This window comes from Rhipicephalus sanguineus, chromosome 8, assembly GCF_013339695.2.
Source record: "Rhipicephalus sanguineus isolate Rsan-2018 chromosome 8, BIME_Rsan_1.4, whole genome shotgun sequence".
NCBI classification, from domain to species: Eukaryota; Metazoa; Arthropoda; class Arachnida; order Ixodida; family Ixodidae; genus Rhipicephalus; species Rhipicephalus sanguineus.
The window spans coordinates 151,040,282-151,066,436 of record NC_051183.1 but is presented as its reverse complement, the minus strand read 5'-3'; the positions used below and the strand labels follow the sequence as shown (position 1 = coordinate 151,066,436).

General features: G+C 45.9%; 1 protein-coding gene across 2 annotated transcripts in view; it reads right to left on the bottom strand.

Annotated features, from left to right (window-relative positions):
* The window catches only part of LOC119402404 (uncharacterized), a 347,414-nt gene that overhangs the window by 196,313 nt on the left and 124,946 nt on the right, over window positions 1–26,155 (bottom strand). For both annotated transcript variants that reach the window (XM_037669544.1, XM_037669543.2), the window contains exon 5: window positions 5,498–5,605. In XM_037669544.1, coding sequence (XP_037525472.1) covers window positions 5,498–5,605 — 108 coding nt within the window. The remainder of the gene's footprint in view (window positions 1–5,497; window positions 5,606–26,155) is intronic.

The window sequence follows — 26,155 nt, the reverse complement described above, 5'->3', positions numbered from 1 at the left end:
TTGCTCAACATGAAATGTCATGGCCGTCAACCTTACGGTGCAAAAGATCTCCGACAGCACGTTCAGGAGTGCGACGGGACGATCGTCGGAGGCACCTTCATCCAGCAGTGACTATTCATTGCTACCCGCTCGTTGCGCCTTCTGCAGAGCACGTTGAATCGCAGCGTGGCCGAGACCTTAGGCCGCAACGAGGCAGCCAATGTCGGCCACCTGAGTCATCGACATTACAGCAAGACACGTCGCGGCACGAACAAGAGAGACCACCCAGGCACAGCCAGTACCGCCCGCCAGAGACGTTTTCGCTAAAGATGGCACTTCAGGGTCCATGGCCTGTGGTCTTGCGACGACCAACCAGTGTCGCCCGACCAGTGTCGCCCGCCTGAAACATCTGCACTTCAACCAACACAGTCGCACAAGTACCGAGACCTGCAAAGACCGGCAAGAAAATGCCAATCCCGCCCTCCAGAGACATTTCCGCAGCTCGACTGCCATGCAATGCCGCAGTGTGGCCGAGTGTAAGCAAGGCAGCGCCGCTTGCACAAGGTCGTGCGCTAGGCAAGCGGAGGAAGACAACGACGAAGGGGCAGAATAGAACAGCCGGCCTAGTGAGCAGGCGTTGTGTCTATGTCTCTGTTCTCTTCTTCCCGACAATATATATATATATATATATATATATATATATATATATATATATATATATATATATATATATATATGTAACGTATGAACAAGGCGATGGTAGGAGAAGGCGACGAAGAAGTGCGCGTGCATTAGAATAAATGCATGGCAACTGAACCACGACGCGTCTCTGTTTTGTAACATTACACAAGTCGACAGGATCGACCTCATCAACCCGCCATGGCTAAGCCGAAGCCTCCACTCAACATACCGAAGTACAAGGGAACACCAGAAGACGTCCCCGTCGACAAGTGGCTTCTTCTTTTCGATACGAAGGCGGTCGAGGCATCGTGGACACACAGCGATCGGGTCAGTCAGTTCAGCGAATACATCGAAGGGGAAGCGTTCAAGTGGTACCTAACAGAGATTTTCGGCAAAGGCGAGACATGGGACGATATCAAGCGCGGCATGCAAAACCGCTTTGCTACGACCGACGGAGATGCCTTCCGTCTCTTCATTCACTACCGGCTGAAAGGAGGACAGACCATCAAGGACTACTACGACGAGAAAAAACGACTGGGCTCCTTGGCCGACCTTAAAGAGTGCCACATCATTTCTGGACTGACTGACGGTGTTCCTCCTGATGTGGAACTAGCGCTCGCCGGACTGTCTTTCACCTCGTCATCAGAGTGGCTCGCCGCTGCTCAACGGGTCCAGACATCCTTAAAACGGGTGAGAGGAGTTTCTTTTGCTCGTAATCCAGGCACTACATCAGGAGCTTCACGTCTCTTCAGCAAACCGCAGCAGCCAACGTTGACTTCTCGACCGCGTGCTCCACAAAACGAATGTAGATATTGCTCAGCTGCTGGCTTCCCACGGCAGTTTCACTGGCACAACGAATGTCCGCGCTGCGGCAACGTGTCCGCTATTGAGAATAGACCGGGAAACGAGGAGAGCGACCCAGAGTTTCATTAATACGCTTCAAAGCTCTCATCAACGGAAGGTCAGTAACTGCAATTCTTGATACAGGAGCAACCATTACTTGTATCAGTGAGGATGTGTACAAACAGCTCAAACTTCAGTTGATGAGAGACTCAAGCATCGCTGTCCAGCAAGTTACTTCAAGCATTCGAACTTTGGGTCGCGTAAACATTCACTTGCAAATTGGGAATGTAACAAAGAAAGTTTATGTACACGTTCTGCGAGGCATGAGAACGCAATTAATTCTTGGCCTAGACAGCGCTTCGTACTTCAATCTTTCTGTAAATTTGGAAAGCAAGTCAGTGACGCAAGGACATCAGAATTTGAACCTACCGGATCATAATGAAAAGCAAACCATTGAAGCCCCGCTGATGAACACCCTGACTTCGGAAAACTTATCAGAGCGTGAATCTGCAGTGCTCGACTCTCTTTTAAACAAGTATGACGAGATCTTTTCGAAATCCCAAACAGATATTGGATGCATCACTACTGAGCAACATAGGATCGCACTTACCAATGCTGTCCCAATTCATCGAGCACCATACAGATGTTCACAGGCAGACAAAGCGGAGATTAACAAACAAGTTGACGCCCTCATTAAGCAAGGGGTTGTGAGGCCTTCGTTGTCCCCCTACGCCGCACCGGTCATCTTAGCGGAAAAGAAGGGCGAAGGACGTACTCGGCTATGCATTGACTACCGCAAGCTCAACGCCATAACGGTACCCGACTATCAACCAATTCCACGTATAGATGATATTCTTGACCACTTGGGAAAGGCGGAGTTTTTCACTACGTTGGATGTAACGTCTGGATACTGGCATGTCCGAATGCATCCCGATGACGTTCAGAAAACTGCGTTTGTCACGGCTAATGGTCATTATGAGTGGTTGGTAATGCCGTTCGGGTTAAAGAACGCTCCGGCTACATTTGAAAGAGCCATGAAATCAATAATAGCCAAACATCAGCTCACTAATGTTAACAACTACTTTGACGATGTGGTCGTATACTCGGAGACATTTGACGATCATATACGACACCTTGAGGCTTTATTGAAAGCTCTTAAAACCGAGAACGTAAGACTAAAACGAAAAAAGTGCCAGTTTGCAAGATCCAGCATTGAATACTTGGGCCACAAGATTTCACGTGGAATAGTGACACCTAAGCAAAGTAACGTGGCTGCAATACTCAGATTTCCGACACCTAAACGAGAGAAAGATCTCCAGCGTTTCCTGGGCACTGTAAACACGAAGCTACGAAGCTACTCTGCAAAGGCAGCAAGTGGTCGTGGACAGAAGCATGCGAGCAAGCCTTTCAGGAACTGAAGGAGCGAATGACTGAAGAACCGGTGCTTCGCATATACGATCCTTCTATACCATGTACTGTGTACTGTGACGCGTCTGCCGAAGGCATTGGTGCAGTGCTGAAGCAGCCTGACGACAAAGGGAAGGAACATCCCATTGCCTATTATTCCCGCAAACTACTGAAGCATGAGATGAACTATGCTATTACAGAGAGAGAATGCCTTGCCATTATAGATGCCATTGATAAATGGCATTGCTACCTTCACGGAAAGCCATTCACTGTCGTAACGGATCACTCTGCACTTCATTGGTTGAAAAATGTTAAGAATCCTCAAGGTCGTCTCTTCCGGTGGTCTTTAAAGCTGTCAATGTATGAAGTCAACATCAAACATCAAAAAGGCGTAAGCAACGTAGAAGCGGATACACTCTCCAGAGCCCCCATAGTTCAACTTCTGTCACACGACGAACTTCAACGATGCACCAATGAGCACCCAAGAGGACCGTATTCATTGGAAAACAACATAGTCATCGTCAAAAGAAACGGACTAAGGAAGATATATGTGCCACATGAACTGCGCCCTACCATTCTTAAGAACGCACATCAACATTTCGGGCATGTCGGAGTGAAGAAGACACTGTCACTCCTGTCTCCACAATACTATTGGCCGGATATGGTAACCGATGTTGCCACCTATATTCGGCATTGCGATACATGCCAGAGATGCAAGAAGACGAAAACAAAGAAGTATGGGACACTTGAATCACTGCCTCCAGCTGAAGAGCCTTTTGACCTCTTCGCAATGGACACCATTGGAGGATTTTCTGGATACGGCTCATCAAAAAGGTTTATCCATTTGGTTATTGATCATGCTACTCGCTACGTATGGGCGTTCGCTCATAAAAGCGAAAACAGTGACGCCTACATCTCATGCCTGAAAACCATTTTTGCTGCGGGAAAACCAAGGAAGTTCCTTTCAGATCGTGGAACGGGATTCACTGCAGGAAAATTTAAGCAGTTCCTAAAGCACAACCGAATACATCAGCTCTTCACTTCATCTCATCATCCGCAATGCAATGGTATGAATGAGCGGACAAACCAGACCATTGTAACCAGACTTAAATGTAAGATCAATGACGAGCCACAGAAGTGTTGGACAAAACTGCTCCCGGAAATAATAGACGAGTACAACAGAACGCCCCACGAAGTTACCGGCTACGCACCTTCATTCCTGATGTATGGAATTCCATCGTATCCAACTATTCTGGAACAACGAGAAGAAACTGTTGAAGAAGCGCGGAAAGCTGCGGTTAGCAATTCCATCGCCTACCACAATAAGAACAAAGTCATCTATGATAGGAAATTTCTCGCGATTGAGTTCCAAGTCGGTGACTTTGTCCTTTACGAGACACCATGGCATCCCAACAACGGCAAACTGAGTTCCATCATCGAAGGTCCTTACAAGATTCTACGCAAGATCTCACCAGTGAACTACGAGATCAACCGCTCTGTGTTTCCTTTAGGTAGAAGCTCTGATATTGTTCATGTTAGCAAACTGCGGCGTTATTTTGTACCTTCTGAACTGCGACTTTCTCGGGGGGAGGGGGAAAAGTGTAACGTATGAACAAGGCGATGGTAGGAGAAGGCGACGAAGAAGAAGTGCGCGTGCATTAGAATAAATGCATGGCAACTGAACCACGACGCGTCTCTGTTTTGTAACGGTACACACACACACACACACACACACACACATATATATATATATATATATATATATATATATATATATATATATATATATATATATATATATATATATGCATGTATATATTTGTATATATATATATATATATATATATATATATATATATATATATATATATATATATATATATATATATATATATATATATGTATACGTTAAATTCAGAGCCAAATTTTCTGTCACGCACGGTCTGCGGTTGCATGTGGCCTTATTAGTGCTCAGGTCTAACGACACGTATCGACCTTGGTGTTTGTTTATCGGTTTCTCTTTCACGTGCGCCAAGAAATATCAGTTAGAAGGAAGTGTTTTTTCTAGGTATTTGTCGGTTTCGTCCCATCGTCGAAGTGTTCTGACCCGGTATATAGTAGGCGCATTTCAACCTAAAAAAACATAAAAACAAAGAACAGTTCAACCTAAAAAGCATAAGCATAGCTTTATGATTCTCTGAGGTTCTTACGTAACATATCGGCAGTGAGCAGTGATAGACTATTGACCTGCCTACTAACTGTAAAAGCGTCGCAATGTGGGCTAGTTGGTATACATTCATTTTTACAGCGCAAATAATGACGGCAAAAAAGGGAGAAGTTACAAGACCAGCGCTGAGCCGCAACCAAAGAAGGCAACAGCGCCAGATTAGTTAGGTCAAGGTTTTGTAGAGGGATATTTTTAAGAGCACCCCTTCAACGCATCATTCGGGAGCTTCATGGATGAATAATATATATCGCTTAGGTATGATGTACCGCGTGCTTTTAAACCCTTCGAAGTTCTATCGCATTACTAGAAATGCGTTAGTGATCCGAGTGAAACAGCCGTGCTTCAAAACAGACAACATACGGCGATAAGGCTTGGCGATTGTAGAAGGCACGCGACAGTTGACCGCAGCAGACGCCGCTTGAGCAAGACCCGGAGCAGCAGTCGACCTTTCCCTTGCGCCGTTTGCACCTGCGAAACATTTGTTGACATGCGAGAGACTGCAATGAAGTTCAGATTCCTCTCATAAAAGCTCCCTAAAAAACAATGTATTTGATAGTGCAGTTGGTTAGGCACAAATATAGGAACATGTAGCCTACGACATATTCCTGACTTTGTAACCCGCGCGTAGTATTATTTTAAACCAACGCGTTTTATTTGTGCAACTAGAATGTGAATACTGATTTTAACTTAATTCCCTTTCAGTGGAGTCCAGTTGATTTGAGTTTTTATGGGCGTAAAGTTTATTTCTGGAATATGATTTTCGGTCATTGATACTATATGTTTGCTTGCCTCCAGGTGGATGATATGTACTACTCGCTAAATATAATATAACGCTGCTAATAATCTGCAAGTCACACCCGAAGGTTGTTTGCTTATTGCTATTTAACTGTTTACAGCTTCTCACATAAATGTGGCGCTTTCTTTCTAAAAGCGCCAAATTCATAAACCGAAACTGGGCTAAATTACATGGCAACGTAAAGTACGCCTAAGTATCTTACACATTCGAAACGTTTAAAATGCGAAGCATTTCTTAAGGAACCTTTGGCACTTTGAGCGTTTCTATCTATCTATCTATCTATCTATCTATCTATCTATCTATCTATCTATCTATCTATCTATCTATCTATCTATCTATCTATCTATCTATCTATCTATCTATCTATCTATCTATCTATCTATTTGTCTGTCTGTCTGTCTGTCTGTCTGTCTGTCTGTCTGTCTGTCTGTCTGTCTGTCCGTCTGTCCGTCCGTCCGTCCGTCCGTCCGTCTGTCTGTCTGTCTGTCTGTCTGTCTGTCTGTCTGTCTGTCTGTCTGTCTGTCTGTCTGTCTGTCTGTCCGTCCGTCCGTCCGTCTGTCTGTCTGTCTGTCTGTCTGTCTGTCTGTCTGTCTGTCTGTCTGTCTGTCTGTCTGTCTGTCTGTCTGTCTGTCTGTAGCCGTCTACGTCTGGGTGCTCTCATGGTCGCCTCCACCACTTTGTGTAAACCAAAACTGGCATGGGAGGGTAAGGAGATTTTACTGGGAGGGTAAGTAGTAGCTCACTGAAAAAAAATAGGACATATATGTCCCACTAACTCATGAGAGTGTTTTTAAAAGTGGAAAAACATTGTCCCACTTCCTCATGAAGGCACCATCTGGCGATTGCATCTACGGGCATTTGGGACGTAACGACTGAAGCAAGTGGCACACAGGATCACTTCTCAAGTTGTGCTGAAAAAATTTGTGCGGACCTCATTTCCATCAGTAGAACACCACCTGCACTTGCGCCTCTTGTGAGCCTTCATAGCGCTGTGGTGTGTTCCTATAAAGCTTATTTCACCGCATCACCAACCGTCTTTTTTTTTTCGATTTGCCTGCCCCGGCTTTGGCTGTCGAAATTGTCGAGTAGTGCTATTGTCCCTGAATATGTGCCTACTTTTCAGGACGTATATATCAATAAACATATTTCCACGAAACAATATGCGCCATTACGCTGAGGGAGGAGCGTGGCAATTTCTAAAGGGCTTGCCTTTTAATGCACTCATCGGCGAAGTTAGCTCGCAAATTTACAAAAACACGTGATGTCTGGAAGCTGAAATGGCCTCTCTGAATAAGCAGAAAAAGAGGATATTATCCGGCATTTTAAATGGTAGCTTCTTTCTATCTGAAGAATAGGAAAATTCACAAGCTATCTAAAAAAATTTATCGAAACTCAAACGTCATTGTAACACAGATTGCGCCATTCGAAAGCCTGGTGAAAGACTTTTCCCTGTAGATTACGCAGACTTGGATAAGATACAAGTGATTTAGCATTGCACCAATTGCAACGGGTGACGTGGGCAGCGTTGCCAGACGCTATCGAGCTAACAAGCAAATCAAGGGCGTAGCCAAGGGGGTTTCAACCCCCCCCCCCCGAATCTTTTAAATTTTGGTTGCGCATATAAAGATCCAGCTTTCTCGGACATCGGCGTTTAGTTCGCGTGTCTTCCACCACGTGCCGCATGGCTTTTATCTTTTTGAATCTCGCGCGAAATCAAGAGTTGCGTCGTGGCAAGAAAGAAAGGAAAGAAACAAAAGAAAAATAGTTCAGAACACACAGCATCACCTCTTGGCTTGGTCTGCCGCCGTTCTCCGTTGCGTCGGCGACGAAGATAAGACCGGCGAGTGGTAACGTTAAAATGGCTATACTCGGCGACAACTTTTCTTGGCACCACTGTGGAAGCTACAGAGCCAAAGTGCCTGCATGCGCGCGCGCTAAGAAATAGTACCTATATTTATTTTCTAATTCGAAAAGTTACCTAGCTCGAATAAATAAAGATTTCTTCGTTATAAAAAAAGAACGAGTATGGGAAGCCATTCGTGAAAAAATGTTATTGTAACCTTGAAGTTTGTTTCTGTCTTTATTTTTTGGACAGCACCACGTTTTCCTCACGCCTGCACCACATTTTCCTCACGCCTGCTCTCTCAGAGTCTCAGTAAACATGGCGTCTGCGATGCCGCCTGAACCGTTGGCCTGAACCGTGTGCGGCCGCAAACTCGCCGTTTCGTTCTCCGAAGGAGCTGTACTCTAAGTGTGACAGAAAGTGGCTATCAAACCAGACCACACAAGTTATCTGCAATGTCGTCGCTGGAGTGAGGCGCCGTCAGCGTGACTCGTCTGGAAATGCAGTGTGCCGGACTGTCGCCGAGCTCACCGGAGTGAGTGAGCGAACAGTTAAGCGTATCAGGGCTGAAGCTCTGTGCGCCCAACTTGCCTCCCCGAAGCGCAAGAAATTGAATTTCTCGGGCCAAAGTGAGAAGCGCATCACCGGCAAGACGCGGCTGCTGCGCTATTACACGTTTGCGTTGGCAGCATTGCGACGCAAAGTGCACAGCTACTTCATGCGCAATGAAATCTCTACGGCTGAGAAACTGCGCTCTATGAAGGTGTGTGACCAGCGAAGCTTGATAAAATATTCTGCGTCAGTCTCTTTTTAATTAAGCGTGAGCTCTCTCTAAATCTAAACCCAATTCAGCGGCATCATGGTACTTGCATTCCGTATTTATTCGAATACAATGCGAGCTTTTTCTCCAAATTTTTGCTCCTAAAGTCGCCCCTCGCGTTACACTCGTGATCGCGTTACAATCGAGCAAACACCGTATTCAGGCTGCAGTGTGCGCTTGGCGGCGTTCCTCATATTCCCATGTGTCTAATTTTGTTGTCTTCGGGGTTCACCCGCAAAGACTGTGTGGAATGCTCCGCGCAGACCGCGATGCTATGTTCCAGAAGCGTCACGATTGTTTTAGATCTTTCCATTAAGATTGCGCGCGGTACGCGAATAGTCTAGAGAATACGTGGCCACCAGCGATAACGCTGGAACATTCGATAGAACATATATAAAAGCCGACACGCTTCACCACTGTCAAAATTATTGACGGACGACGCTCTGACTGACTCGTTTCCCGCCCACAAGTTCGGCCAAATAAAGAATTTCATCTTCGACACGCCCACTGCTGCCTTCGTCAATGTAACAACCCTGTGACAATATACAGTACAGTAGGTACATGCATCTACGCACACTGATGTTCCCATTCTGCATGTAGACGTGGTGCTAAACGCTCTAGCGATGCGAGCAAGCGAAACCGAAACTGGAACTGAAATCGGCTGCAAGATGCCGAACTACTTGCGTAGTAACACAAATGTGCGGATGCCCCGCCTCCGTAGCCTTCGCTCCAATGCCAAGATAAGTTGTCGCCGAGTATAGTCATTTCCAGTTTCTTTGGCAACGACTCGTTTGACGCTGCAGAATAAGAAAACAGCGCCCGACAATACCGGAGGTATCGAAAGTGCAGCGAAACGGGTTCATTTATTCCCTTTTTTTTTAACAGCATGTGTGCAATGGCCGCCGTTTGTCCGGTTTGCGGCGCAGACACCGTGTCGTGGTCGCATCGGCGCGGCCATGTTAAAGGCCAACTCCGGCGATTTTTTGGTCATGTCAAAGTAATGGTGCTTTTATGTTCCTGAGACGCTCCTGTTACGGGCCCGATAGCAGAAATACTCGGCAAATTGAAGAATAATTTTAAATAAGCAAAAAAAGCGCAACACTGAAACCGAAACCCAACCGAGTGTACTGTCTACGTATGACGTAGACGTTGTTACGAACAAACCGGAAGTCGTGCAAGGCATGCCGGTCACGCCGGCGCGGAGTATGAAAACTGTGACAGCCGGGACGACCAGCGAAGCGCCGGCCAAACCAACGCTGTCTGTCACCTTGTGCACAGCAGTCGCTCGCTGTAGCGGCCGAAGCGCCGAAGTTAGTGGTCCGCCGCCTTCCCAATACTGACGTCACAGACGCAATGTTGCCGATAATTGTGGGAAGCCAGGAGGGCGTTTGCAGACAATCTTTAAAATTCATTTGCAAACAATCTGCGCATGTCTCAAGCCTGTAATTTGGTATAAATGACGGAAACGTGCAAAGGAACGTACCCAGCGAATTTCATTAAGATCCATCGACCTCGAAAAATCGCCGGAGTTGGCCTTTAAGCAAAATTAGGGCCCGTATTCACAAACCGACCTTATCCTTATCTTTTGCCCTCCTTACCTTTTTGGCACCTTAACGCGTTTCATAAACAAATGCAGTACGGCGCGGAAGCTTGCTTCCTTAGGTTAAGGAAAGGCTTGATTGCTTGCCGCAATCAAGCCTTTCCTTAACCTGAAGGTAAACATTAGACAGAAGTCTGTCTGGTTGGGTAAGTAAACTGAGATAACTGATATTTATTCTCCAACCAAAGTTACGAAGACACGTAAAAACCAGTGTTGTACGGAACGGCGTTCCAAGGAACGACGTTCCAGGAACTAGTTCCTTTTTGGAGGAACGGAGGAACGCCACCGTTCCATTGAGTATCGGTGGAACTGTAACGGTAACTGGTTACGTTTACGTAGGAACGACAGAGGAAACGGCGTTCCTTCTGTAAACGATCCTCGGCATTGAACGGGCGCACGCACGCAGCACATCATGCAGAACAGGTCGGATGGGCGACCGTGTGGCGCAAGAATCTACAGCTCGCTCCTCTCACTTGAATAAGGCGCCCGCGGGGGGCGCAGGGAAGCTGTCTTCTGACACCCAGTTGCATGGATAGCGGGGAAGAGGACCGTAACGCAGTGGACACGGGTGCCGTAGTGGCGCCTGTCCGGCGCCTTCGATGTTTGCGTTTGAGCAGGCTTCCCTTCAACATGCGAGTTATGTCCGTGGCAATCGGTGTATAATATTTATTATAGTTCATTTCGACAGCCACCGCACCGATGACGTCTGTCATGCAATAAATGATACGCGTACATCCAGCGCTACATTCTTGTTGCGCCCGCTGAGCCTGCCCTCGCCTCTACGACTTCGGTTGACTTTGTTCCTACTTGTATACAACACGGCAGTACCCTCAAGCGCTTGATGGAGCGGCTCTTCAACATTGCGAACAAAGTGCTGACGAGAAAACAGGTTTGGCTGTTGGATACCATCATCGTCATCATCAACCTGACTGTGCCCACTGCAGGGCAAAGGCCTCTCCCATGTTCCGCCTATCAACCCGGTCGTGTGCTTGCTGCGGCCACGTTGTACCCGCAAACTTCTTAATCTCCTCCAACCACCTTAATAAAGTTGTTTAAAAAAAAAATAAAGTTGTTTACTACTACTCTAACCACCTAACTTCCTGTCTCCCTCTTGAGCCTTCTCTTGGAATCCAGTCAGCTGCACTTAATGACCAGCGGTTATCATTCCTACGCGCTAAATGCCCATGTCCATTTCTCCTTCTTGATTTCGACTAAGATGTCCTTAACACCCGTTTGTTTCCTGACCCATTCTGCTCTATTCTTGTCCCTTAAGGCTACACCTATCATTTTACTTTATATTGCCCGCTGCGTAGTCCTCAATTTCAGCTGAACTCTCTTTGTAAGCCTGCATGTTTCTGTTCTGTAGGTAAATACTAAGCACTGGTAAGATGCAGCTGTTATATACCTTACTCTTGAAGGATAGCGGTAAACTACCATTCATGATTTGAGAATGCCTGCCGAATGTGCTCCACATCATTATTATTCTCCTAGTGACTTCAGTCTCATGGTTCGGCTCCGCGGTCGCTACCTGTCCTAAGTAGACGTATTCCTTTACCACTTCCAGGGTCTCGCTACCTATCGTAAAACGCTGTTCCCTCCCGGGACTGTTGTACATTTCTTTAGTTTTCTGCATATTAACCCTGTTTTGATTTTTTTTGTCCACCTCTCTGACCGCTCTGATTCGTTTTGTCCACCTTAGTAAAGTTACTCATACAGACATCGAGATGCAGCTCTTGCTGAGTGCGAACAAGGGACTTTACTAAGTCGCGAATATGTACACTGGACATTATTTTCCCCTCCCACTGCAATGCTGAATCAGCACTCATTAAACGCCTATGTATCGTTCGTTCGGATGCGGTTTCCTGTGCAAGAAACTTAATTATATTGATGCATGTGTGGAAATTTCTACTTGAATATCTGAAGCACAGTATTCGAAGACACGTGGAATGTGCCACATGTGTTGCACTTGGCATAGACGAGCACGAAAGTTGCAGTTAGATATGTCTGTAGTACGACCAGTCGTCTATAAAAAATTCTTCTAGACTCGTTTCTTTAGACTCCTTTCATCTACATATAACCTGCTGCCGGCGATGTATAATTCGTAAAGTATATATGTAGCTTGACGTGAGCTTTAAATTGCTTACTTTATTTCGCCTCAGGATTATACAGCACTATATTTTGATTCAAATTTCAAATGTAACGTTAATGTAACGACACGTTCCAATTTTTGAAATGTAACTCGAACGAGTTCCTTTCGCATTAACGGAACTCGTAACGGGAACTCGTTCCAAGATTGGGAAGGAATGAGGAACGAGCTGTCGTTCCTGTTTTAGAGGAACGTGTACAACACTGGTAAAAACCCGACGTTTGTCGGGCCTCCGTTGTGTCCACATTACTTCAGAGAGCCAAAAAGATATGTTCCACTGACACGGAACGCCGGAAAGAAGAGGCCCGCGTAATTGCGGACCTCAGAAAAAACGGTTATCCCAGAAATTTCATTCGATCCGTCGCCCGCCGCGCAGAGAAAAAGAGGTTACGCGACTCCCAGCCAGCATTGACGAACAGCTCTCCAAAACGCGTGTCGGTCCCATACGTCCAGGGAGCCAGCGAGGCGTTGGCTCGGATTTTTAGGAAAGAAGGCGTGCACATCGCGCACGTGCCTTCATGCACGCTGGGCCGCTTCCTTCCCCGCCCGAAAGACCGACCAACAAAAGACAGGGCGCCCGGCGTCGTTTACAAAATACCGTGTGCCGACTGCCCCTCGTCATACATCGGCGAGACCAAAAACTTCCCCGAACGGATTAGGCAACACGTCAACGACGTCCGTAAACTCAACAAAGAACGCAGCGCCGTCGCCGAGCACGCAGAGACGTTTGACCACAGAATAGACTTCAACGGAACCGCCATCCTCGAAAGTGAAACCAAGTGGAGGAGGAGGTTACTACTGGAGTCGTGGCATATACAGAGGACCACTCAAAATATCAACCGTTCACTCGGAACTCTCCCCCCGGTGTATGCGCATGGGCTACGCTCCTCGGTAATGCGTGGGGTCGTTAACCGCCGCGAGAGTGCCTTAAAGAGGCCGCTGCCAAGCCGCCGCAGTCCCCCCTGAGGAAGGAACCGAGCTGGTTCCGAAACGTCGGGTTTTTACGTGTCTTCGTAACTTTGGTTGGAGAATAAATATCAGTTATCTCAGTTTCCTTAACCTTATCGCCGTGAAAAGGTGGCGTTCGATAAGGTAGCCCGGCAGGTACCTTACGGCGCCACTTATGCGGCGAGCTATGGCTGATTACGCTAGACGTTTACAGTGTCATTAAAGAATAGGTGACGTACGCGATCGGCGTCCATATGTGCAATTAACGCTGCGAGTGATCGGGGACCATCAAAATGAAATGGAAGAGTTCAGCAACGATGGGCTGCTGAACAGATTCCGCTTCTCGAAGCGAGCACTTCATGTCCCCGACTTTGCCGCTGGAAACGGCCCTCACTATGTCGGCTTTTCCCGTGCCACCACTAGCTCCTTCAGCTGCTGGCGGCGCTGTTTCTACGGCGCAGGTACTTTTGAAATTGTGGATGGTGACTTCCACACTGCCCCGGATTATTAAACGTGTGAAAAAAATCAGTCAGGGTACGGCGCGGAAGCCTACGTGTTTCACTGCAGGATGGGATTTTTTACCCATTTTTGCACTCACGAACACGGTGCTCGGTGCACACGCCGCTCTTGCTGCTTTGAGCTGCTCCCACTTTCTCGTGTTGTCTTTCACTAACACCGCGTGCTATCACAATGCGACGCTTTCAAAAGTCGACGAGTAGCGCTCGATCTTCAGTGAAATTCAATTGTCGCCTTTCTGTCGCACTCAATAACAAGCTTATGTATGATCCACGCAAACAGACACACACGCACACACGCAGACAGACGGTCAAAAACCGCTCGCATCTCCACAGACTCCACGCGCCTGTCGGTGCTCTCGCAGAAACCAGCGTTTCGTGGACCGGCGCGTCTAACTCCGCATGTGCCGGCGCGTCTACGCGAGCCGCCGGCTACTATGACAACGGAAAAAACGTTAACAAAGAAAAGGAGCAAAAGGCGCGGCCAGACGAGGCGCGTTCGTACCGAAACTTGTACGGGTATGCGTTCCTGCATTCAGCTTACAGCTTTGTTTTCTTGCTAATAAACCAACAATGAGCCAGTAAAATTTCAGAGCCTCGCTCCCACGCTCGTTCCTTAGGACGACAAGGCCGCCTTCCGTAAGGCTGCCTTAAAACCGAATAAAGCGAGTTTAGGAAACGCACTGTGACCTTTTCTTGTCCTTGCACTTTTCCTTCCTTACGAAAGGCTACCTTATAGCGTTAAGATAAGGTTGGCTTGTGAATACGGGCCTAAGAATAGCTTTACCTAGTTAAGGCAATGTAACCGTTGACAAGCCTTATTAAGCTATGTTGAGCTTGGTAAAACCTAATTAGTTTCACAGATCTAAGCAAATGAAATCACAGCTTAATAAATCTTAATTCAGCCGAACTGGGATTTTCCTGCGCAGAGTCATGCCGAGCGCGGTAATATGTGCCGAGCTTAGTCTAATTAACGCTAATTAGGAGTGAGCCTAACTATTGGAAAATAAGCTAATTAGCTAATTAGGCTTAGGTTGACTTGGCATGCAAGCTAATCGGGACCAAGCCTTGAATATGCAAGTTAATGTATTTAATTAAAGTAATCAACTTTATTTGAGGCGAGATTGACTTGGGATGCAAACTATATGTGACCAATCCTGGAATAATCAAGTGAGGACAATTAAACTCATTGAGGTCATTAGGGTACTTGCGCTGTGATTGCCAAGCGATCCCCAATGGAACCTGCCCGGTACGTAGTCAATACTCGTGAATTACAGTGTTATCACGTGAACACATTGTGTGTGGGCGTGTCAATTGGTGCTGTGAACTTTAAGCGATTCCCAATGGAACCCGTGTGACACGTAGCCAATAGTCGTGAATTACAATGTGATCACGTGAATACTTCGTGTATGGTCTTCTGATCTCATGTGTGCCTAGTCGAGCCAGGACCAGCCGAGGGCCGACGAGCTCTGCTCTGCACCAGTTTTGCGCGACTCAGCGTAAGCGCCGCAACTATGTTGCTGGGTCGGAAAGCTCGGCCGATGGCAGATATCGAGGGGTTTGCGTACATTTAACAGTCTAATGACAGCATTTCGCAATATCGAGCCCTAAGTTTCTTAGTTTGCAGCTTCTGGTCACTTGCCTTCCGCGTGTTTCTAGAGCTGTTCCAGTTAGGTTTCTCTGGCTACAGAGAAGGTGGTGATACTTCTTACAATAGTTGTTGTGGTTTTACGCTCAAAGAACACGATGTGATTGTGAGTGACGCTGTAGTGGAGGGCCGCCGATAGTTCGACACCGTGATGTTCTTTGATATCCAGCTGTTGTGGACACATCACAGCCAGCGCCCCTGGCGGCCCCGGCGCGAAGCTAGCGCGTTTTCAATGGAACTGGCGAGTTTTTTCTGAATAATTAAGTGTAGAGGGTGAATGTTGAAAAACGCAGACCACAGAGCGCTTCTGGGAACCTAAACGCACGAGAGGACTGCAGCGATCATGTTGCAGTAAGCTTCAATTTTGTTCCCAGAGCAGTTAAAGATTGTACAATGGGAGTCTATGGAAACGGCGAAAAATGTGGCCTGTTTTTTGAGACAAAAATGCTCACTGCCGTAAAACTAAGGTCAGGAAATGGTCAGGAAATCACATGTAGTCCTGACAATCAGCTTTCGTTTGAAGCCAATCTCAACTTGCCGCAATTGGCATATCATTGTTCCCTAACGCGTTTTTTTGAAGCGCGGTTACAGTGTACTAGCGCGGTCGTTCAAATGCTTGCGGTAATTTGATAAACCCTTGCTTACCACAGGCGACAAGGCGTCCACCGCGACCGAGTGAACTAATCGCTCAAGTTCAGAGCGTGGCATAACCGCGCCGTCATCGGTTCGATTCCTGGCGACGGATCAGCATTTTTTTTTTTTTCAGCCCGTGACTTAGTTCCACAGCTTCGCACAGGATGTCGCCGCCGAAACAAAAAAGAGCTTTCGTTTCGGTTTCGCTTCTTGACTGTAATCTTGAGCTGCCGTTAAGGGTGTATGACAAAGAAAAACGAGCCCCTAAAAGTCACCCTCTTTCCTTCATTCATAGCGAGGGTCTCGTTCTGGCAAACTTGGTGCCTTCAGGTAGTATGCGAGGGATTATTGGTCAGCTGCCAGCTCGTAAAAAAAAGTCACTTGCTACGTGACTCCAAAAGGCAGAAAAAGGGTGTTCCACACTCGCCGCCATGGCTGTGATCGGCGCTGACTAACACTCCTAGGTTTAAATGCACATGTGTACCCTATGATGTGGACGGGGGGATGACCGTCGCCGTAGCTCATTGGTAGAGCATCGGACGCGTTATTCGAAGGTCGCAGGTTCGGTCCCTTCCGGCGACAAGTTACCTTTCCGTCCACTTTACTTTCTTCACATTGATATCACAATTATTACAAATAACATCCTCTATACTTCCCTTGGCATTATTGTCTTCTAATTAATATTGCGGGAAATAGAGTGACATGAGTTTCTGCCTCCCGGCTAGAAAAAACAGCAGCTGCGCCAGTACACTCCGCAGGTTTCACCTGATCTTTGCCGTAACACGGCACCACTCACACCTTTTCAATCGTGCGTACATCCTGAACTGTGAGCGCTATCTAGTGTACCAGACATCACAACATAAATTCCGCGATTCTCCTTTCTTGTCACAGCAGAAGACGGGGGCCTCTAGCTGAAAGCTGTATTTCTCCCTAAATACGCGACCATGCAGTATTACCAAGTGCTTCAAGGTCACTTCTTCAATAGTAATGCACTGGATGCTAGACGTTCGGTAAACCGACGCATAAAGTTGCGGATTATATAAAGGGTCTATAAGAGCCATTTCACAATTCGCGAGTGTGCATACCTGCGCTACATTTTCTCTCAACTAATGGCAGCAACTTTCGTGCTTCAAGTGAAGACGAGGTCGTAGTTGCGCGTGCTGGCGTTTGTCTATTATGCGTGTTCGTGTCAAGAGAGCGGAGTCTACACTTTCCGCGTCCCAGCGCAAGCAAACCGCGCTTGAACACTCTGTTTGAAGACGTGACTAGCTGCCAATTATTAGGCTAACTGCATCGTAGGAAAGTTAGCTCAACAATTATGAAAATGGTATATATACCCTATAAGACGGACAGTTGGGCTAGTTGGTATACAGCATAATAAAAGATGGTTACTAGCGTCCTTCTCCTCTTTACGCTAGCAAACGTGTCTTATTATGTATATACGCATTACCTAATCATCTCCCCATCATTGTACTTCATCACTCTTTTTCCCCCGTTGCGTTTTCCCCGATGCAGAGTAGCAGGCAGGGGCGTACTAGCTCAGGCCAACCTCTCTGCCTTGTAATATATTTTCTCTCTCTCTTTCATTGGTAAACAATATTTTATTTGCTAAAAAGTAAAACAGAACGGCACTAAGAACCAGTGAGGAAATAAGCAGCGCATATTAGAATGCCGCACTTGCACAAGAATCGAGTAAAATCTGAGGGTTGAATAAAATACAAAGAAAGTTTCGATTGACACTACAGGTGACGAAAACAACTCGTTTATCAAATGTAAGTAGACATGCGTTTATGCGGCAACACGATGAAACAGCGCGGCAAAAAACAAACACGAACAAAATAAGCTACAAGACGATGCGCTGGCACGTATGAAATTTACAGAAAAGAATAAACTTCTCTTTTGAAAGTTGGCGAATCCCCGAGCTGCTTACTTTCTCAACAGTCCCCTTTTTTGTTTTGTTTCATGGGGTTGCTGCTCCGAACCACATGCTTTTTTCTACTGAGCGAAGAAATGTCAGTTGCCCGAGATGCTCGGGCGACAACCGACACCTCCTTCGGTTCGCCACACATCCAGCATGCGAAAAAAAGCGCTCTGATGCTACTGACGTTGCAGGAATTGGCAAATACTCCAGTGAATTCGGATTGGTGCGGCGATCGACTACAGGGTTACTATAGTATGTCTTGAACTGAGAAGGCATTTAGTTCATCGGATCGTACTCCAGTGCAACGCAATTGCGTAGAAGTGCGCCATCGACGGCATCCCAAATAGAACCAGAAAAAGTAGTAGTATACGGCTTTGCAACTTCCTGCGTCTAAGGATAGCGCGCCTCGCAGTCATGCGCTCCGGCCAAGGGGCGAGGTTGGGGGCGGGAGTGGGGGGTACCGTAATCGATTAATCGAATAGCTTTAATCGATTAATTCGATTAATCGAAAGACAGAAATCGATTATGATTAATCGATTAATTGTGGACCTTTAATCGATTAATCGTTCATCGATTTTACCATCCCTAAACCAAGTATTCGACGCTCACTAGATTGCTCTCCGCACTGTGTTCCCGAGCTAAGCCTAAGTACGGTTCATCAAACTAATGAACAGATCAAGCTCGTCTTGCTTGTTCGCCTCAGGTTTATGACTAACGTGTCGGTAATGCACTATATATATATATATATATATATATAATGTGTGTGTGTGTGTGTGTTTGTGTGTATGTGTGTGTGTGTGTGTAGAGAATGCCTTGCGGGTGGCACTCACTAAAAAAAAAAGAAAAGATGCCTTTACTAACGTTTCAGCCGTGACACCGCCTACGTAGGTCAGTGTCTTGCGAAGCCCATGCCACAGCCCAAACCACGGTGTTAGAATAGGTTAGGTGTACCGACGTTCCGCCTCCGCCGCGCAGCCTCCTCGCCGAACATGGGGACGCGCTTCGCGTTTTTTCCGACAGGCTGCGCTGGGTGTATCGAGGCTTCAGGTCAGCCGCTTCAACGGGGGCCGCGTCGCTTACAAAGCTGCATTTGCGACAACTCTTCAACTGCTGGCCGTTCCTTTTTTATCAGGGTAACCGCATATATCAATGTGATTTGAAAGTAAACGCACAACATCAAGAAATTCAGTGGCGGTAGCCAACAGATGGAAATACATAGGAAATATAGCTTCTGCGAACAGCGATAATGAGTTTACAGGTGAACACGAATTTCAAAAATATTTTAGCTCGTGCACAGATAAGGCCCCCGTGGCAAATTGGTTGAGGCCGCCGCGAGAAACTGGGTTAATTAATAATAACATCTGGTGTTTTACGTCCCAAAACCACGATATGATTATGAGAGACGCCGTAGTGGAGAGCTCCGGAAATTTCGACCATCTGGTGTTCTTTAACGTGCACTGACAACGCACAGGCCTCTACCATTTCGCCTCTACTGAAATGCGACCGCCGCGGCCGGAATCGAACCCGCGACAACGGAACACCGTGCCCGCGACCTTCAGGTCAGCAGCCGCGAGCACCTTAGCCACTGGTCCACCGTGGCGGACCCGAACTGGGTTAGTCAAAAAGAAAAAGGTATTCCCTGAAAAAGAAAGCGGGGGAGAAGGGGCTTGACGTCTCTCTATATGATGCTTATAAGAAGAAAGCAACACATTTGACAATGGTAGGTTATAAATTCCTTTCATGGGTTGTCATTATGCATGCACCATATCGCATAGATTCAAGCAGCCGCCCACGGTGTTAGTTGTTGAGCCGCCTTTACAACGTTTACACGTGCTGGCTGGCGCGTGGTAGTGAAGGTTAACGTCCGTTTACCGACCAATCCATCATGACTCACCATGTGCCATTCTGATTCTGCCGATCGTTATTCGTCACAGACATGTTGCTTGTTGCAGTAGCAGAAGTAGAACTTTGTGCCCTCCTCGGGTGCACAAACGTGAAATGGTCGCGCCCGTTTCCTTTTCAGCGTCCTAACCATTTGCTTTCCAGTTTGTTCTTTTGGGAACGACACGAATTGAGAGTGACACTATATTCCGTGATGTCATTGTCTGACCCGTTAAAACTAACACGCCAAACCAGACGAGGCCCCATTCGTGCACATACGTTCGCCAGTCGAAACGCCTGCCGCCTAAATGCTAGCCTATTTGAAATAGCTTATCCTTCTTCATCGTGTCCTTATTTACACAACTTATATTGTCCAGATGGGCAAGAAGTGCTGTTTGCCGCGATGCATCTCGGGCTACAAATCGTGCACGGAGAAAATTTGCTTTTTCGCTGCTCCGAAGGATAGTGACCGCTTGAAAATGTGGCCACTGCTATTCCACGGAAAAATCGCGAGTTGCAAACAACAAATTTTGTTTGTGAAAAACATTTTGATGCGCGATTTGTCACCAAATCATGGGAAGCGCTATTTAAAAGGAAACGTTCTTGTGAGGAAACATTCTTTCGTATCATTCAGCCGCACCATACAATACTCGAGCTAAACCAGCTCTTTCAGGCAAAAATATGTAAAATTCGTAGATCGTGCCAATACTGTGATAAAATTCTGGGCTCACCATAACGTATATATCTTGCAGCTTATTTATTTTGAATATGTCAAAGAGCGGTTTCGTAGACATCGGCCACAAGCTGTCGCCCACTTCATTGCATTCTCTTTCAATCCTGTATTTTCCGACGTGGGAGCGGCGCGTCACCTGCTACAGCACGCCCCGAAAGACCTAAATAGAGTTATTTTATTCCATTACATCAAAGCATCCGTCTTCTCGCAAATGTTTACGGGACTTGCAAATAAGCGGTTCGTAGTAGAAGATTCTGAAGGCTCACTTGATCTCATATGCGAAATGCCCCTTAACATGACACCTGCTCTTTGTATGATGCTGACCGCAAATACATTAATTAATCTATCGAGGGCAAATGAAGCGTGAATTCAACACGCGTCACGCAACTGCAGATTTACATTTGTAGACAAATGCGGGCACGATCGCCTAGGCCATGGTGTTGCCGAGGCCGAAGGGGGTGTTTATAAGCTTCACGCCGCATGCCGAACCGTCATGCATAAAACACTACTAAGTCTTTATTATCTAACTTATGTATATGATATTACAATACCACACAATCCTCACAGGGCCTTGCGATATTGCTAAACATGCTAAAACACCGAATGTTAGAAGCGTCAGGTTTGTGCTGGGTATAGCCAGGTGGCCACCGTCCCGCGCGCGCCGCCTTTCGGCAAGAAAGGGAAAGAGGTCCCCGATTTCTCCTCATTCCAATGCGCCGTCGCTCCACCTAAACTATTCTAACACCGTGGCCCAAACGTTATGGAATGCATTTTTTCCGGTTTTTTGATGTGTGCTACCTGGAAATTGATTCAATGTAGAAAGCGCCGCGCGCATGCGCCGTTGCTCGACATGCGTTCACTAGCAGTCGCGAAAGCAACGCCACCTCTCAACGTCAACTCTTTTACTTTTTTATAAGCACAGAATAAATCGAGAATGCCTAATAACGTGCGGATTAATTTTATACGCATTTTTTTCTCTAGTAAATAGCAGCGGACTGCGTACAGCAATCTGCACATCTCATTCGTGCACTATGAAGGCTTGCCCGTCAGGCAACGCGATATGCCGTTGTGACTTTCAAAGCGCAATTCAACAATGCAAATCCTAATCATATGATGAAAAAAAAAAAGCTCGTTTATGTCACTGTAATTCACAGCCAGGGTCTTAAGACACATTTCGGTCGATTGTAAGTCAAGAAAGCACATCGCGAATATATATAGTGATAGAGTAAGTATTTACTCTAAAGAGGCGTGACCTCACTCATGCTCACCTCATGTTCCACGATCCCAAATATTTGTCCATAAGTAAATATTGAGAAGGTTATTGTGTATACATATTTGAACTTTCTCACTATCAAGGAGGTAATTTCCGCGTCACTACAATATCTGCCCTAAATGGTGGCTCTGCGCTGTACAGCCACGGCCGCTACACATAAAAAACACCTGTTTGTTTTCATGTAGCGGCCGTGGTACAGCACACGTCTGTGCTATACAGCGCAGAGCCACCATTTAGGGTAGATTTAGGGCCTAATCTAAGAAGAAAAAAATAACATGTTATCAGATTGACAGGAATTCAATTCTTTGACCTATTTCCACTCAGACAAAGCTGAGAGGGAATACCATGTCTAGAGGGTGTTTTCTAAAACGCGTGCATCTATGATAGCGCTGTGCTATCAATGCGCATTAACCAGACTTCACACATGTGTGCAGATATCCCTATTATTAAAGTCGAGGCTATATGCCAGTTATCGTGTCTTATGAAATATTATTAATTTTTCTTAGTCGCTTTCGCGCGTATTTCTATTGCAACTTTTATGTTGCAGTAAAATTTAATATTGAATTATATATTTCCTACTATTTATTTTACTATGACTTCCTTATCTACAATAGAGACAAAACTACCCGATACAGTAGAAGGGACTTTCAAGGTGGGCCTACACGTTTGAGCCAAAAAAGAATCCCAACCAGGAATGTCTTCGCAGCTTTGACATTCCTATCAAGCCAGAAGATTCCAGGATTCAATACGCGGCTGATATTTTGCATCATGAAATACAAAAAAAAAGCTCCGGTTTTGAAGACCCTCGAGCGGAGCTGTAATCATTCTATTCGACATGGGTCATTTTCCGTTGGGCTTTCAGAGGAAGAAGACTACTGCTTGAAAAGCAGTAGATATTAAGGGAAAAAGCAGATTTCGCTAGGGTTTATCTGGCTGAAGACTGGTATTTTTCAGTCATTGCTACGAGCGACAAACTACTAATCAAAATTTCTGTGCGCATAAACACCATTGTTCTCTTAAGGGAACCTCCTGGAAAGAAAGGCTTAAGATTTCCTTGGGAACGCCTGCACATCTTCGTGGCAACAGAAGGAGCACCACTCACAACTGAAGAAATTTTCATATGCTGGGTGAACGAAAGAAGGGGGAATTAAAGGGTTCACTTTTGTCTGATGTGTCTTGTGACCCGTTGTTGAGCAAGTCAAATGCATTTTGTATTCTACATCAGGAGTGATACAGAATAAAGACGTGGGGCCGAATTCACAAAACTTTCTCTTGCCTGCGCAATTTCTTAGCCACGAATTCTCGTATCTCGAGGGAATGCGATAGCAATGGTGCGAATTTAACTTACTCGCCACTTTTGAGGGCAAGGAGGCAAAGCGAAAGCCGATGAAACGACAAGGAAAGAAAGAAGTGCGCGCAGGTGATAGCAAGGCAGCACGAGAAGCGTCTAGCATCGAGGGTACACGATGATAGCGAATGTATTTTCGCCTGATTTTCGCTGTATCTCAGCTGCCAGTTCCGGGCGTCTGCTACAGCGCTTACGCATTGCAGCAGACGTCCTGGGGTCTTGCACGAAGCCAAGTGCTCGCGTTTCATAGATGACCATAGCTAACCAAAATCTAATTGCTCGATGGCGTTACTAGTCCGTGTGCTATCTCGTCAAGTGCAGGCGAACAACGCTCCAGATGCACCGCATCTATAAACCACGCATAAATTGAAACATTGAAGATTTGAAGGTGTGAGCGAAACGTTCCCCCCCCCCTTTTTTACCAGAAACAGTTTAGTTACATTTTCATGAAGCTGCGCTGCCACTCAACTAATTAGGCATGTTCGAGCACGGTATGGTGGTTGCATTAGGGTGCTTTGTAGCTAGACGTAAAATGTTGCATTTCTTACAAAGATCTCAGTACAAGACATAGGAGCGGCTTTTGAGCTTACGGAGAACGTTTGTACAGAAATATAAAGCAGCAGTAACAAAGGCATGATGCGCGTAATGCCGCAAGTTCAATTAACCGCAGCATTTTGACAGGGCCGAAAGGCCAGAGCGATCGTATACGCTTAGATATGTGAACACGTAAAACGAGGAAGATTCGTCGGGAGGTTTCTACGAGCTAATGCTTTTCAGAAAACACGGCGAAGTCACTTCGTCCTTGCGGAGTTTGCGTGAGCAAACATAAAAGAAGTGGCGTTCAGTTGTCTCGGCCTGAAGTGACATCACTACACGTGCGCCTGGATTCACAGGGCGCGCGTGCTGCGCGTTTGCACGATTAACAAAAAGAAAAAAAAAAGAGACGGCGGTCGCGTTACTTACTAACGTCTATGGGAGCGAAAGCCATAGAAAAGCGAGCGAAAGTGTGATTGTGCTTATATATAAGAATCGAAGCAAATTAAGTGAGCAGTGATTTGTTTAGTGAAAGTTTATTTAAATGACGATAATCGAAACAAATGGAATATTCAATTAGTGAAAGTGACATTAGTGACAGTCAATTAGCGATAGTTGATTAGTGATGTCGCACTCGATACAATGTGCACGGTAATATAACCACACGTAATGGCTTTAACCTTCGAGTCACCTTAGGCAAATGCACTCGGATACCGAGTTTTTTTTTTCTTTTTGATCGACTTTCGCCGGACATTTTGCATTAGGTGTCTTTCGAGGGAAAGATAATATATATACAATGAAGTAAGTGTGACAGTGGCAAGCTCTCTCGCGAAACACTGCAGCGGTGGTCGAGTCGTTACAGCGTCCGGCTGCAATGCGGGAGGTACTGGGTTCGATTCGCAGTGTCGCCGAGCACTCACGTATTTTTTTTTATGGAAAAACAGATAGCAATGCCTGAGGGTATGTGTTTCGGGCACTCTTTTTTTGATAACGTGGCCTTTCCGCTCTCTTCTTTCACTCCCCTTTAGACCCCCAAGACGATGCGCCGTGCTCCCTCACGGATCACAGAAATAAGATTACTTTTTTTTTCTCTAACCACTACTATCGCAAGAGCGCCCAGTCCCGAAACCCAATTATCATACCTGGGCATTACTTTTCACGACTCTGGCTATTCGAGCGCCGGTCAGACATCACTGTGTTTTCAAGAACATCAATAGACACGCGGCGGCCAAACTGCTTGCGGCCAAGATGACTGCCTTTGTCGGGACATGTTTCCGTGCTAGTTGGGTGGCATTCATTCCACGCAGCAGCGCAAAACGACAGGAACAGCGAGAAAAGACACACACACAGTGATGTGTTTTCTCTCTCGGTCTCTGTCGTGTTGCGCAGCTCCGTGTAATGCCTCTGTCAATGGTTCTAATGAACTCCAGCAGGCTATCGAGTTCTGAGGAGAGGGCAAAGCAGTAGGCCTGCGAAAAAATTACGGCAAATTCATTTGCGTCATTAAGGGCTACTCTTCCCTTTGTAGGTACTTGAAAATTTTAAACCCGAGTTTATTCTTTATCAACAGCAGTTAAAGTATAGATGACAGGTGGCCAGACAAAAATCCGCGTATTCAGCTTGACTAGATTTGTGCCCTAAATAGTAATTGGCAACAGGTATGACAATACGTAGAAATACCACGCACATATGTAAAAGTATGTACAGCCACGAGCGAAAGCTTGGTTATGCTGGTTTGAAGTCGACTACTCTATTCTACATATTCGACAAACGCAATCTGTAGAAGCAATGTTACACGGAGGAACTGTCCTATAAACTTATTTTTGCTGGTTGGTTGCATAGTTTTCAACTTCTTGCTCAGAACTGTACGTTGGAAAATGAAACATCTTGTTTGAATGCGCACATTTTATTAAGGTTACATTCATTTTTGCACAGTAGGAAACATACTTGAGAAATGAAAATGAGATTGAAAAAGGAGAACTAGAAAGCAAATAGGAAAATTCTTATAAAAGTTACAGTAAACAAAATAACGTAAGTTTTTGTTTCAGATACATGCATACACATACATACATACATACATACATACATACATACATACATACATACATACATACATACATACATACATACATACATACATACATACATACATACATACATACATACATACATACATACATACATACATACATACGTTGAGGTGTAGTTAATAGGATGAACTGCTATAAAACAACAATGCTGATACACTCAGTCTTGAGCACATGAGGTTTCAAGGCAGTAACGTACGAGATAAATCTCTCACCACTTTTATGTGCAAACTCGGCATTTCTCGAACCCTCCTGGAACAATTTGATGCATAGTTCCTGTTGCTGCCCACTC